The 14,934-nt window shown below is 48.2% G+C and overlaps 1 protein-coding gene across 1 annotated transcript in view; it reads left to right on the top strand.

The window, feature by feature from the left end:
- Positions 1-14,934, top strand: part of Vwf (von Willebrand factor) — a 136,800-nt gene that overhangs the window by 28,309 nt on the left and 93,557 nt on the right. Inside the window, exons 7-10 of the mRNA XM_028754414.1 lie at positions 10,252-10,468; positions 11,977-12,099; positions 12,924-13,035; positions 14,071-14,117. Coding sequence (XP_028610247.1) covers positions 10,252-10,468; positions 11,977-12,099; positions 12,924-13,035; positions 14,071-14,117 — 499 coding nt within the window. The remainder of the gene's footprint in view (positions 1-10,251; positions 10,469-11,976; positions 12,100-12,923; positions 13,036-14,070; positions 14,118-14,934) is intronic.

Below are 14,934 nucleotides of genomic sequence, written 5' to 3' on the forward strand. Positions count from 1 at the left end.
CCCCTCCTCCTTCTTCTCCGTGGATGTAACCCCCACCTACCCCCCCACTCCCACTTCCCCACCCTCAAAATTCCCACCCCCTGGAGCGTCCAGCCTTCATGAGGTCAAGGATCTCATCTTCCACCTGTGCCCGGCAGGGCCCTCCACTCTTACATATTCAGCTGAAGCCCTGGATCCCCCCATAAGTGCTCCCAGGCTGGTGGTTAGGACCCTGGGAGCTGTGGTTGGTTGGTATTGTTGCTCTCCTCATGGTGCCACAAACCTACATAAATGGTATGCTAGTTAGTTATGACCTGTCCATACCCTCTTGTCTACTTAACTTTATTGAAAAATTATTACTGTGTTACTTTAAAAAGATGATTGTGTGTATTATTTATTTTTAAATTGTGTGTGTGTGTGTGTGTGTGTGTGTTTATGTGTAGAGTCAGTCTCTTCTTCCACCTTAATGTGGGTCCTGGGAATCAAACTCAGGTCATCAGGTTTGTACAGCAAGTGCCCTTCTCCACTGAGCTTGTCCTTTTCATACACTTTAAATGATTGCAGGTTATTATACTCAGTTCATTGTAAAGGCTATCTATGCAGATAAGTGTCAGACTATTTTGAGAGAATAAGAAAAAGGAAAGGAAGGAAACCGTAGGTGCATGTTCAGTTTGGATGCCACCACCTGCCCCAGATATTTTAAAGTTTTGGTTGACTCTGTAACCATGGAATTCCTGACTCAATGTAACCTGTGGTTTGATGGCAAGTGAGCAGGCTTTAGAGTATAGCCCGGCCTCAAGCCTGGTTATCACATCGCTGGTACAGGGCTCCATCGCTGCTCAGTATCAGGCTGCTTACAGTTCTTGATGTTTAACATATTAGGCATTAAAACTGGGACATTATTAACATTAATCAATTAATTTAAGAAATAATAGAATTTGCTGGGTTGTGGGGGCACTCATATTTAACCCCAGCACTTGGGAGGCAGAGACACACAGATCTCTGAGTTCGAGCCCTGCCTGGTCTACAGAATAAGTTCTAGGACAGCCAATGCTACATACAGAAACTCTGTCTAGAAAGAACATTCAGACAAACAGACAAACACAGAACAAAAAAGAGATGCATTGCTTCTCAGGCTTATGAATCTTCCTTGATGCCTTGCTTAAGGAGACTCAAGTATGAGTATCCAGCTTGTTTCTCTTAAGCCAGATTTTTTTTAAAAATAATTTATTTTTTTCTCAAATCATAATTCATTCACACAGTGGTTATAAACACAGAAAGGCAGGATGTGGGGAAGGGAATGACACTGGCGTGTGGGTGTTCAGGGGGAATACAGATATCTTTCAGAACTGGGTATCGGCTGGGTGAAGGTTCAAGGGACAAGTCACTATGACTCTGCCTATGACTTGCTTGTCCTTATCTAAGTTGGTATTGTCTGCCAAGGCTACCTATTTACAAGGTCTATGACTACTCAGGCTTGTAAATTTCCACAAAAGCTGCCTGTTTACATTAGCTTATAGCCATCTGTTTCAATGTTTTTCCACTGAGATCCAAGACTTGGTGTTAGTATACATGTATGACAGCCCTATTGCTGATTTTAGGCCTATGGCTGATTTTAGGCCTTCAGTGTGTAAGCAGGGCTGCCCCTGACATCTCCTTCCTTCTCTAAGTATAGAAGGGCTGTGGCGATTCTAATCTTGCGAAGGCGGGGATAGAGGCCTGACCTCCAGTATTTGAAGGGGACCTTGTAATGGCTCTGGTCCCCCTGTCGTTGTCCAGCGAGGCAAGAAGGCCATACCCGTCCCGATGTCTTTTTCCTGGAGAGGGGATACTTTTGACATCAACCCCTATGCAGTCAGGCTTGTCCCTCAGTTAAGCTAGATTTTTTTCTTTTTTACTAGACAGCAGTGGAAAGAAGGGCAGAAGTATAGGACTCTGGTTTACAGGAGCAGCTACACACGTGTGTGTATGTGTGTGTGCATTTGTGTGTGCGTGCATGTGTGTGTGTACGCACACACATATATACACACATGTATGTGTTTGTGTGTGTGTGTGTGTAATTCTTTCCAGACCCATCAGTTTTCCTGGTTTACAGCTAATTCTTTACAGTATAATTCTATTACGTGATTACCACATTTTATTACCCATTCATCTGTTTGTGGACATCTAGGCCAGTTCTATTTCCCTGCTATTGTGAATAACTCAGCAGTGCACATGAATGTGCAGGGACCTCTGTGGTAGGATACAGAGTCCACTGGGTTTGTGACTTGAAGTGGCACAGCTGTGTCACATAGAGAGGTTCTATTGTCACTTTTTGGAAAACCCCCTTCACACTGACTTCCATAATCGCTGCGTTAGCTTACGTTCCTGTCAGCACTGAACAAGCGTCCCTCTCTACCCACTCCTCATCAGTACCGCTGTTATCTTTCATTTTGATGACAGCCATTGTGATGTAAGGGGTAAGAAAGACTCTCAGATTAGTTTCTGTGTGCTTTTCCCTGATGGCTGAGGATGCTGAACACTTTAAAAAGTGCTTCTCAGCCATTTGTGCTCTTTTGCCTGCTTGTTTCATTAGCCCACGTATGGATTCTTTAAAAATAATGTTTAGTTTTTGACAGTACTAGGCATTAAAGTCAGAGCCTCATGTATGCTAGGCATGTGTTCCATCATTGGGTGATATCCCCAGACTTATTTATTTTATATATATGTATGTATGTGCATGCATGTGTATGTATATGCATGTATGTATATGCATGTATGTATATGTGTTAAAGTTAATATTTAAAATGGCAGCACTCAATCTAGCTTGTTGTTATGGGAGCCTCCATGTTCCTGACTAGACAAGGCCTGACTGAGACCAAGAGCGGCAGTGTGCTCCTGCTCCTGCTCAGTTCTGACCGCTGTTCATGCTGTCCAAAAGCACTGGCCCTGCCACCCACGAGACACCAGCATGGGAGATGGCTCTGCCAATCTTCCACCCTGTCTCCACAATGCTTAGCTAAACCCCAGTCAATACCTACGATCTACGTGGTACCCGGTAGAAATGAGACTCTAATGCTTAAAGATTATCCAAAGGCTTTGTGTAATTAGAAATGCTCAATTAACAAGATGCCCACACAATTAGAGTTGTTTCCCAATATCTTCCCAATATCTTAAGATATAAATTGTTACCCAGGACTGTCCTGGACCCGTGGTTCTCCATGGCTCCTACATCTCTCTCCCTCCTCCTAACTCCTCCTCCTCCTTCTCCTTTTCCTCTCCTCCTGACTTCCTCACTCTGCCTACCTCTCATACAACCCAACTGCTGAGCTTTATACAAATGTAGTGGGAAACTATCCTGCTACATATATGCATACATGTTTGTGCATGTATGCATGTGCATGTATGTGTATGTATGCATGTATGTATGTGCATGTATTCACGTGCATGTATATGTATGTATGCATGTGCATTCACTTGTGGAAGTCAAGGGTAACCTCAGGTGCCAGTACTTGCCTTGTGCTTGTTTAGGGCAGGGTCTCTTTCTTGTTGGGCACTGTGCACCCCAAGACCTGCAAGCTTTCAGGTTTTTCTTGTCCCTGCCTCCCATCCGGCTGTAGCTGCCCTGGCCTCATAGACGCATGCTACTGTGCCTGGGGATTCAAGCTCACGTTCTCATGCCTACACAGCCAGCACTTAACCCACCGAGCCATTGCCTCAGCCCTGACTGTTTTTTTGCGACAAGATTATGCTGTGTAGCAGACTGGTCTCCAACTCCCTGTCTTTCTGCCTCAGCCTCTCAGTTGTTTGCAATACAGGCATGTGCCACCATACTGGGACTACCTAGTACTTTTTTTTTTTTTTTTTTTTTTTTACTTTATGTATTCCTATCCCAAATCTGAAAGGATGGACATATTCTTTTCCCTTTAAGGAAATATTGTGTCCTTTGAAAGTGTCTGTCAGTCTCTGTGCAGTTCTGTGTTCTGTCTCGCCGGTGTGTGTGAACTCCGCTTGGGCAGAAAAATGCAGAGTGCGGGTAACTGGCTTGCAGTAAGTGCTGATGCACAGTTCAAGGGTGAAAGAACACAGCCTAAGATGGGGACCCCAGCCCCCGTGAGAAACGAGGCAGGCTGAGGCATCTAGTCAGAAATCCCCCAGCTTAGCTTAGCAGTGAGTATGTCTAGGAGTGCAGAGGGGCCTTCTGAGGGAGACTGAGGCAGCGTGGCTTTGTATGGCAAAGGCTTCCCCCACGGTGGTTCTCGATGAGAGAGACAGTCCTTCCTTGTTCATGCTGTTTATTTATTGTTCATCATGGAAAATGGGTGTGTACAACTTACTTGGCATGGACCAGAGATTAAGTATCTTCTGCAGGAAGGAATGTCTGGGAAGGAAAGCTTATTGGCTAAACCCTCCGGGCTGGCCCATCTAAACACCTCACTGGCATGGAGAACTTTGTGCTATGTGACTAGAGATTACAATCTTCCCTTGGGGGTTGTGGTCATGTGTTTCAGGACAGGAGCCCTGGCTGGGAGTAGGTGAAACGCCTACCATCCTCAGGTCCGAGGGTTCTAGGTTTCTGAACCTACCTGACCTTCCCAGTCTTTGGTGACATAGTTCCACTTGCCCCACAAGTCTCTGAAGATCCATTTTGTGAAAGATACACAGGTTTTTGAAACCACTTTATTTACACAGGTTAGAAGAGGGTCTCGGGCTGGAGAGATGGCTCAGCGGTTAAGAGCACTGACTGCTCTTCCAGAGGTTCTGAGTTCAATTCCCAGCAACCACATGGTGGCTCACAACCATCTGTAATGGGATCGGATGCCCTCTTCTGGTGTGTCTGAAGACATCAAAAGTGTACCCATAAATTAAATGAATAAATAAATCTTAAAAAAAAAAAAAAAAGAAGAGGGTCTCAGCTGCAGAAGAAGGACAGGGTTTGTATTTTATGTGAACCTTCTGTTGGAGCAGAGCAGCTGTGTGGAACGTTCTGGCTGTGCTCCTCTAGGTCAGCAGCCTCTGACCGGGAGGGTCGGCAGGAGCTAGAGATGACTAGCTCAGGCCTCCAGTTAGACTCTTCTGGCCTGTTGATCTGGATTCACCAATTTTCTTGACTTCACACATGCCCACAGGAAGGGGTACAGAGAGATAATCCTCAGGGTCTTAGCTCGGCATTGCCGTAACAAAATACCCAAGGAAGTCAATTTGGTAAGCAGAACACTTACTTTTGTTCGTGGTTTCAGAGTTTAATGGTCATTTGGTCCCATCAGCATGGGCCTGTAAAAGTGCATCACACTGGGAGTGTGTGGCTAAGGAGGGTGTTTGCTTCATGGTGACCAGGAAGCAAAGAGGAGGGGCCTGGGATGCTATCTCCCCTTTGTAGGCACATCCTCAGTGACCCAACTTCCTTTCACCAGCCTCCACTACCTAAAAGTTCTTCTACCTCCCAGCAGGTTGGGACTCTAGGCTGGGGACAAAACTTTGTCTAGTATGTCCCCTCATGTCCTTTTTGTTTGCTTGGTTGTTTTTTCGAGACAGGGTTTTTCTGCGTAGCCCTGCCTGTCCTGGAACTTGCCCTATAGACCAGGCAGGCTTTGACCTCACAGAGATCCACCTGCTTCTTCCTCCTCTGCCTCTCCAGTGCTGGGATTAAAGCCGCTGTCTGGCTTGCCCTTAAGTCTTTACTCAGCATCCAGACCCAGCTCAGACTATGCCTGGCTTTGGGATGGTTTTCCAGACATTTCAGTTGCAGGTTTCCTCTAGCTACAATAGGGCTGCTTCACTGAGAAGGCCACCTCAGGTAATGATGAAGTCTTCAGCCTGCTTGTAAACTGGCCTTTGGCATACCTGAGGCACTGGAGGTGACTTATGCCTGTATTCATTACTGCTAGGATTGACCCAGCGTTTACACAACTAGTGCGGCTCCTGTCCTTGGAACATGTAGGGAAGCTGAGGAGAAGGGCAGAGACATGGGTATTTTCAATTCAAGAGCGGTGTGCCCAGAGGATGATGAGAGAGGAGGAACTGTGGGGAAAGCCTTCCTGGAGAGCTGACTCCTGGACCGAGGCACAGAGGGCTTCAGAGAGGAAAGGCAGACAGGTGGAGAGGTTAGGCTTCCTCTCCCCTCAGGCTCTGTGATTGCTGGAATTGACCCAAGTGTTTTCTTTTGCATTCATTGTGCTAGACACAGAGCTTGGGCATAATAGACTTGCCAGTGAAAGAAAACATTAGGGTGTTTTTTTTTCTTTTTTCTTTTCTTTTCTTTCTTTCTTTTTTTTTTTTTTTTTTGAGACAGTGTTTCTCTGTGTAGCCCTGGCTGTCCTGGAACTCACTCTGTAGACCAGGCTGGCCTCAAACTCAGAAATCCACCTGCCTCTGCCTCCCAAGTGCTGGGATTAAAGGCATGCGCCATCACTGCCTGGCCCATTAGGGTGTTTTCAAGAAGGCGTCAGTAATGCCTGGGTTGGGGATGGGACAAGAGGAGAAGGCTGAGGTTCAGTCATGGAGGGCCCAGCCTCTTTGCTTTCCCACTGAGCTAAAATGGACCCTTTAAATCGGCATGGGGCATAGTTTGCCTTTTATATTCAGCGGCATCTGTGTGCTGCAGACCTAGAGGTCGCCCACCCAGTGCTTGTACAGTGACTATTGTAGCATTATCTGTAAAACTAATGGTGTCTGCTGGGAATCTGGGAGCACAGGTATTGAATCCACCTTGGACTTCATTCTGTGTCATCTCAGGACTTTGGATGGCCTGGTTGGGCTAAGTTAGAACAGAGAGGCCTGGAAGTGGCTAAGACTGTGAGGTAAATATGCCCCTGGTACTGCTGTGGGGTCAGAGCAGGTCATGCTGGAGGCACTGGGCAGATGTTGATAGGCCTGCCTAGCAACCAGACTGTGGACCAGGTTGAGGTTGGAGGTGACCAAAGGAAGCTTGGAGGAGAGGATGAGAGCCCAAACTTCTTTTTGTTTCTGCAGAGGGAGAAACTGTAGCTAGATTTCAGGTGACTGGGGTAGGGACTGAAGGATTTGTTCTAAGAAGGCAGCTTCTGCAGAAATCACACTGTCACCCAGCAGTGAAATAACCCGAAAGCACCTGTCTTGCTGTGGAGTTCTACAAACCATTTAACACCTCCAGGGACCTCCCAGGAAATATGCTAGAGTCTTGTTCCCACTTTCCCTTTGGAAGGGACTGACCTGGGCCAATGGGGGATGAGCCAGGCTGGCCTTGCCCTGCCAGGACTCCCGGCAGAGAGGATACCTCAACTGCAGCTTTCATTCTTTAGATGATACTGTGTCTTGCATGGGGAAAACTTCTCGCTCCTCCTTACTGTGCCAAGAACTGGTCACACGGATGACACAGAGCAATCGCTCTTGTCTGAGAGCCCTGGGGTAGGGGTTGGGGAGCAGTAGATTCTCCAGGTCTTGTGATTTTTCAGGTGTTTTGTTTCCTTCTTTCTAGTTCTGAACCTGTGGGTGGGAAATCAGGTAGACAGGAACCTGAGCAGCTGGACACCTTCAGCTGCCCCCCACCCCGCAAGGGCAGGGCTCTGTCCTCTGAGTGGTGTTTTCTCCGGCCTCAGCCTTCTTCCCCCGCCCTTCGACTTGCCTTCTAGCTACTTTATCAGGGGCAACCTTCCCCAATGAGAAATCAATGAAAGCTGCCCCAGCTTACCAGGGGGCAACCAAGATACCAGAGAAGTGATAATGTTGCCATGGTGACCATTATCCCAATTTGGCCCAGGGAGATAGAGATGAGAAAGGGGACAAGACTGTCCTGATATTCGGGAGACCTGCTTGTCCTTGTGGAGGAGAGTGACTGCAGAAGGGATAGATGATGACATTGCCACGACTTCTTGGGACGAATCTTTGACATGTGTGATTCTATCGGCTGCTCACTGCGGCTCACTGTAGACTTACAGTGGGAGCTTTGGCCATCCTCCCCATTTCACACAGAGGAAGGGGCGAGACAGCAAGCTGAAGTTCACACAATGCCATATGAATGTGGCTGAACCTGAATTCAGGCCGTGGAAGTTGGGGTGAGGCCAGAGCAGGCCAACCAGCCCCCGTCACTCTTTCTGGTTACCAGCTTTGGAAATCTATTTCTCCTTGGGCAGAATATTCAAGATGACAAATGGAAGGACACTGTAGCTGAAACCCAACTGGCCTGAGCCTCCCCCAAGCCATTCATGATGACCTATTTGGTGGCAGCTCTACAACCCATGAAGTAGCAGTAAAACTATTATTTCTATTCATCTAAGGGAACCACCAGGCAAACTAATTATTAGTCTAAGTTTCCACAACCAGAGCATGGCCACAGAGACATCAACTCAATGGGAGGAAACTGAGGAAGGCGGAGCTAGGGAGGGACATGGTATCTGTTGGCTGGCTGATTCCCCTCAGTCCACCGGCAGGTTTGTAGTTCAGCTGCTTTTCCAAGATGCACAATGAACCTACTGTGGTCATACCACAGATGTGATGCTATATCCTGCTGGCCTGATTCTGACTGTGTGATCAGACAGGCCAGATCAGGTAAGATGCACAGACCTCGCAGAGGGCGACTGTGAGCAGGACATCGAGTTTCTAGGACCACAGAGGGTCCCTAGTGTCAGCGAGAATCTTGAGAATGGTGGCACGCAGGTTAGACATCACTTATCTCTGGGTTTCCCGTGGTGCCACAAAGCAGAGGACCTTGGGCCTGGCTCCCTGCTCTCCACAAACATGGGCTCTCTCAATGTCTTCTCAAAACAAAGCAGTATACTTCCTCTTTTTTCTACTATCCTGTTTGCAAACACTGACTGGCTCTAGTTTACGACCCATGACTCAGTCCTTTTTATAGTATATAGCTACTCTCGTGTTCCTTTCTATCTAGCCAAAGGTTGTAAGTCCTTTCACTAGCTGCTGATTTCCCAGTAGGAGACATACATATGAATGAAAGAAAGATAATGAAATGAAAGATATGAATGAAGCAAACTGTGGTTTTATCCATAGCATTGTGTGTGTGTGTTGTGTCAAGTGGAAGACATTACTAATATACACTGCTGGTCTATGTGTCCCTAAGAGTCAAAAGCTTCCTATTTAGAGCATGCCATCCATGGATTGAGGTATCCCAGCTACAGAGACAGGTACAGTGAAAAAACAAGACAAGAAACAGGAAACATCCAGCGACAGGCTTTTTTTTTTTTTCTTTTTTTTTGTTTTTTTTGAGACAGGGTTTCTCTGTGTAGCTCTGGCTGTCCTAGAACTCACTCTGTAGACCAGGCTGGCCTCAAACTCAGAAATCCGCCTGCCTCTGCCTCCCAAGTGCTGGGATTAAAGGCGTGCGCCACCACCGCCCGGCAATAAAAATTGTTTATTTATTTTATGTATTTATTCTATCTGCACACTTGCATGCCAGAAGAGTGCATCAGATCCCATTACAGATGGTTGTGAGCCACCATGTGGGTACTGGGAATTGAACTCAGGACCTCTGGAAGAACAGCCAATGCTCTTAACCACTGAGGCATCTCTCCAGTCCCCCAGTGACAGGCTTTTGGAACCATTAAAACACAGACTGAAGAGGTACTTGTAAGTAAAACATGCAGCCATGTTTATGTTCATGAATCACAGAAGAAAGGACCCATGGTTCCAAACCTGTCTTGTGTAATTAGGTTGAGAGTATCAACAGAGGGCAATACCCAAAATAGGCCCTTCCTGGCACAGCACCTCTTGAGATATTTAGTAGGCAGTTAATATATTATTGCTGATGGGAATTGATCTTATTTATTGGTTCCAGCAGCCTTCTGGGGAGTGTGTCAGAAAGCGTATTCCTAAGCCTCGTCCCCAGTCAACTGTATTAAATCTATGAGAGTGAGGTCTAGGAAACTCTACTGCATAAAGCAAGCATCCTTCTGTTGGATCCTTTGTTTGGTCATGAAGAATACTGAGATCAGGGAAGGCAGGTGGCCAGGGCAGAAGACTGACTGCTGGAATCCAAAGCTGCATGGACCAAGCCCGAGCTCAGTGTGCGCCTCTCTCTGCCTTTCTCTCAGGTAGGACATGACTTCTCACAGAGCTCAGACTATCCATTTCTAAGCCCCATCTTGTAACACGTGACCTCAGTTTTGGTCTACCTCAAAGGCATGTGCCATCTTTTCTGTTTGAACATAAGCACCGGTTAGATCCTGTTCTTTGTTTGAACGTAAGCACCTGTTAGAACCTCGGTGTCCTTAATGCCATCCTCAGAGGGGCAGTAAGTGAGCACGGGGCCGAGCCAGGAACCACTCCTGGACCATGCTCAGGAGCTTTCCCCCCCTACAGGCTATGTGGGAGCAGTGCCAGCTACTGAAGACTGCATCGGTGTTTGCCCGCTGCCACCCTCTGGTGGATCCTGAGCCCTTTGTGGCTCTGTGTGAGAAGACTTTTTGTACGTGCTTCACGGGGCCAGAATGCGCATGCCCAGTTCTCCTTGAGTATGCCCGAACCTGCGCCCAGGAAGGGATGGTGCTGTACGGCTGGACTGACCACAGCGCCTGTCGTAAGTCTGGTTTCCCCTGTGCTTGAACAGGCTGCTTGCCTTGGGGTGGGGGCGCTCAGGGTGCTTTGGAGCCCTGGTGTGATGTGTGCTTCCCACCGGTGCCATCAGCCAGTGTCTACCCAGCCTGAATGGCTCCTGCCCTCTGTCACCTAGTCCTCTCGGCACTGACCTGTAGGGGAGTCCCTTCCCTCATGGACTGTGTGGAAGATGAGCAAGCCTTTCAAGGACCTGTCCCTACCTCTGTCCCATGTCACATTCTTCTCGCTACCCATGACTCCCTCAGGAAATCCATCCCCTGGCTTCCCACAGTTGTCTCTGCTTCAACCCAGCAGACAGTTAGGTCTCAGTGTTCGTCTTTACAGTGTTCCTGAGTTAGAAATGTCAGGTGATCTAAGCTGTGTGTGTGGTGGCTCCTGAGACCAGAAGGGCTTCATTAGGCCTCCCCTTTTATTAATTCATCCTTCCGGCCTCCAGGCACCGTGTGTTCTGTTCTGTCATCAATCCTGCCTTGTAATAGCCATTTGGGCATCTCTAAATCTCACTGGGTCCATAGTCATTGTCACTATCTCCAAATCACCATGATTAAATAGAGACTTCTGGTCACCTTGCAAAAGCCCTCTCTCTCTCTCTCTCTACGCTGATCAAAAGCCCCTTGATGGGCAGCTGGTTGGCTATAATTAGTCAGATAATGTGGACTGGAGAAGGCAGAGCGCCTGGCTGATACTGACACCGCACATTTGAGTTTCACCGTGTGGCAAACAGCTTTGCCATCAGAGCCTGCCATCTCCGCTGTGGGGGTGTGGGAAGGCGGGGGTTAGAGCTGCCTTCTCCTCTGAATAGGGAGTGGCTGTCTTTTTAGACCTTTGAAGGTGGTAGGGTGGAGGAGATGTCTGATAGATGTTCTTAAAGAAGCAGTTGGGGGCGGTTGTTTCAGGAGAGGCAGGCTTTGCCCATGAGACTCTGTGTGCTCCATGTGGCGAACAGAGACATAGCTAGGCAATAAGGCTTAAAGGCAGCCTGGTTTAAAAAAAAAGAAACAAACAGAAGTAAGTGAGCATCACCAAAGTGGGCATGGATAGAATATGCCCTGAGCTGGGGGTGAGGTAGCAAAGAGGAAGTGATAGTTTCTTGCTGGTCCCTAGAAGCTATTCTTTTCCAGCCCAGAATTTGGCATTACCCTGAGAAAGTTTTAGATAAAGAGGTCAGAACACCTAGAGGCAAAAGACAGCCAAGCTTTCTTCACAGAGAATGGAGAACAGATAGCCTCGAGGTAGGGTCTGGACCGGGCACTGCAGTGAGTCTTAGCTGGGACCTTGCAAAACAGAAGATGCTCTTTCAGGGAGGTGCCGGCTGCAGAGGGACCATGGGCTGCTGGGTTGGAGATGGCCCCCAGGATCCTCTAGACAGAGTGGGCAGTCAGAGCGCCAGGCTGGCCGTGCTTGCAGTGTGGTTTGGAAGCTGCTTCGCTGGTACACAGCTTTGGGAGACTCCTTTGATTTGTCTTTCAGGCCCAGTGTGCCCGGCTGGCATGGAGTATAAGGAGTGTGTGTCTCCTTGCACCAGAACCTGCCAGAGCCTGCCTATCAATGAAGTGTGTCAGCAGCAATGTGTAGACGGCTGTGACTGCCCTGGTAATGAACGTCCCTCTTCATCTACAAACCTGAGGCCCTGCCAGAGTCCTGGGCTTTGGGAAGAGAGATGAAGGCCGCTTGTGTTTTTCTCTCATGGCTGAAATCAGAGGTCTTTTATTTAACTTTTTTAAAGTCTTTGTACCGAGAGCCTAGGATTGAACTGGCCTTTATTTTGAATTCATGTTTTCCCATTGTACTGTACTCAGAAAGCACTGTGTCTAGGGAACTGTCTTGGTCCCAACGCTGACCTTGTTCAGGGAGCTCCTGGCCTAATCTGAGATGTGGTTTTGTTTCCTCAGTTAAGGTTCAGGATGCCAGTCTGGGAGAAAGGTCTTATAAAATATGTCCTGGAGTTGCCATGTGTGCTCAGCTGAAAAGGGCTTTTCGTTAGAAACTGTATGTCCAGGACACTGAGTGACGGTTGCAAGCTATATTCAGTTATACGAGTTAGGAAGTCCTGAGGCTCATGACTTCTCTCCTGGATGATGTTGAACAAACTATTGATTCAATTCAACCCCCTAGGGTATGGAAGTAAATAACTCAGGTTACACACCCGGTGTCAAGTAAGTTCTTCTTGATTCCTCTGAGCGGCCACTAGCCAACCCTGAGCAAGCTCTGTGACCCATTCTTTCTTCGGTAGAATGGGAATTGGTATCCCCCCTCTCTCATATTCCATTAATGTCAAGAATAAACATCACAGTGCATTGTCTGAGAGTTTTCCAGAAGAAGCACTAAGCCTCTGGTTGCCTACGGGGTTCTAGAATCGAGAGGTAAATAGTGATCATGATGGTGCTGAGATCTTTGTCTTGATGCCCTTGAAACAGAGGGAGAGCTTCTGGATGAAGACCGCTGTGTGCAGAGCTCCGACTGTTCGTGTGTGAACGCCGGGAAGCGGTACCCTCCTGGCACCTCCCTCTCTCGGGACTGCAACACTTGGTAATCTTGACAGTACACAGTCTGATCTACCCAGGGGATGGAGGAGGGGAACCTGTGACAGGAGGGGTGGACCAGGAGCTGTCCTGGGTTGAGAGTAGGGGATGAGGAGTTGGCAGAGGGATCTGAGCGGGTGTTAAAGGCAATGGTGGTATGTAAACATTATGCCTAGAGAGAAATCAGAGGACACGTCTTTTCCATGCGGCTGACAACTCTAGCTGTCTTTCCAAACGACCGTTTAGTAAATGATGCTTGTCCTCTACCAAGAGGCTGTAGGACATCAGGCATCAAGCCTCTCTCCTTAAATCTTTTGTCAGCTGGGTGGTAGTCAGCAGAGTCCCCTAGCAGGGCTCCTTGGTCTGCTTACCCGTCTCTGCACACTGGGGGAATAGCCCCTCGTTCCATCCCCAGCCCTTTCCGGTTTGCAGCCTCTAGTGCAGCTCTTCCCAACCTGTGGGCCACAACCCCCAGGGGAGTTGCACATCAGATATCTATATTAGAATTCATAACAGTAGCAAAATTACAGTTAGGAAGCAGCAATGAAAATAATTTTATGGTTGGAGGTCACCATAACATAAGAAACTGTACTGAAGGGTCGCAGCACTGGGAAAATTGAGAACCTCTGCTCTTGTGCCTGCTAAGCCTCAGGAATCCTCCCTCCCCTCACTGTGGTCCTCCCTCCCCTCACTGTGGTCCTCACTGAGCTTGGCTCTGCTCATCTGTTTCACTGGGTCTCGTGCACGGGGAGAGGAACAGGACACCTGAGCATCAGGGCAGATTGTCGGGCCACTGTATGCCCTAGGTTTCCTTTTCCTCTCTTAGTTTCTTCCCCTTTATGAGGTCTCCAAGAACCTGTTCTGGCCAAAGTCATGTCCTGTACCACTTTAACCCTTTAAAGACTGCTCTGGTACCGGTTCCCTTCTTTTCTCCTGTATCCTTTCTCTGGGGAGGGCGCATTATCTGTGATGAGCATTAATTTCATTAGATGCCCTCCTCCTGGCAGAACCAATGACGCGAGCATGCTCTTTTGTCCAACAGCATCTGCAGAAACAGCCTATGGATCTGCAGCAATGAGGAATGCCCAGGTAGGCTTGTGCACACCCCTTTCTCCTGTCCTTCCCTTTCTCTGTGGAGAGGTGTGATCCCCTCCCCGCTGCCCGGCTGGACAGAGAGTCCACAGCACAGCAGACGGTGACCTCTCTGCAAGACCTCCTGACCTCAGCTCTGGCTTTGGATCTCAGCCCCAGTGTCTGCTCGCTGTGAGCCATGCTAGCTCCACAGCAGCTGAAGCAGGAGTAGGTTGCCCTGCCCAGCTCCTGTTTGCTCTGGGGATTAAGTTGCTGGGCTGTGAGACCTGAAGGGCAAGGCTGACCCAGTGAAGAGAAGAGAACTTCTCTGGAAAATCAAGAAGAAGAAAAAGGAAGAGGAGGAGGAGGAGGAAAAGGAAGAGGAAGAAGAGGAAGAGGAGGAGGAGTAGGGAGGCGGAGGAAGAGGAGGGATGCAGGAGGAGGAGATTTCAACAACTCTTTTGGCTTGAAGTGATAGTCTAACCTGCATTTTAAGGGCACAACTAGGTTTCTGTAGCCCCAGTACACTAGTTAAACAGAGTAATAGTGAAGGGCGGAGGGTGGAGATTATTCAACACTGGGAAAAAGAACAAATAAAGGAGTGTCCCCAAGCCTTCCCAAGAAGTCCTTACTGCTTGTCAATCCGGTTTCTATTTGAAGCTCACTTCTGCGGCAGGTGCAGCCTCACCCACGTGGATAATTGCTCTCAGCTGCTCTGTCCTGGGGGAGGTTTTGTTATTCCAGGAATCTAGGTGACTCAAGAAGGAAGGTTATCGATGGAGATAGACACAGGGACGGCAGAGATTGATGCCCACTGTTTCATCTTGTCCTTAGC

The sequence above is a fragment of the Grammomys surdaster genome, unplaced genomic scaffold (assembly GCF_004785775.1).
Source record: "Grammomys surdaster isolate TR1022 unplaced genomic scaffold, NIH_TR_1.0 126013, whole genome shotgun sequence".
Classification (NCBI taxonomy): domain Eukaryota; kingdom Metazoa; phylum Chordata; class Mammalia; order Rodentia; family Muridae; genus Grammomys; species Grammomys surdaster.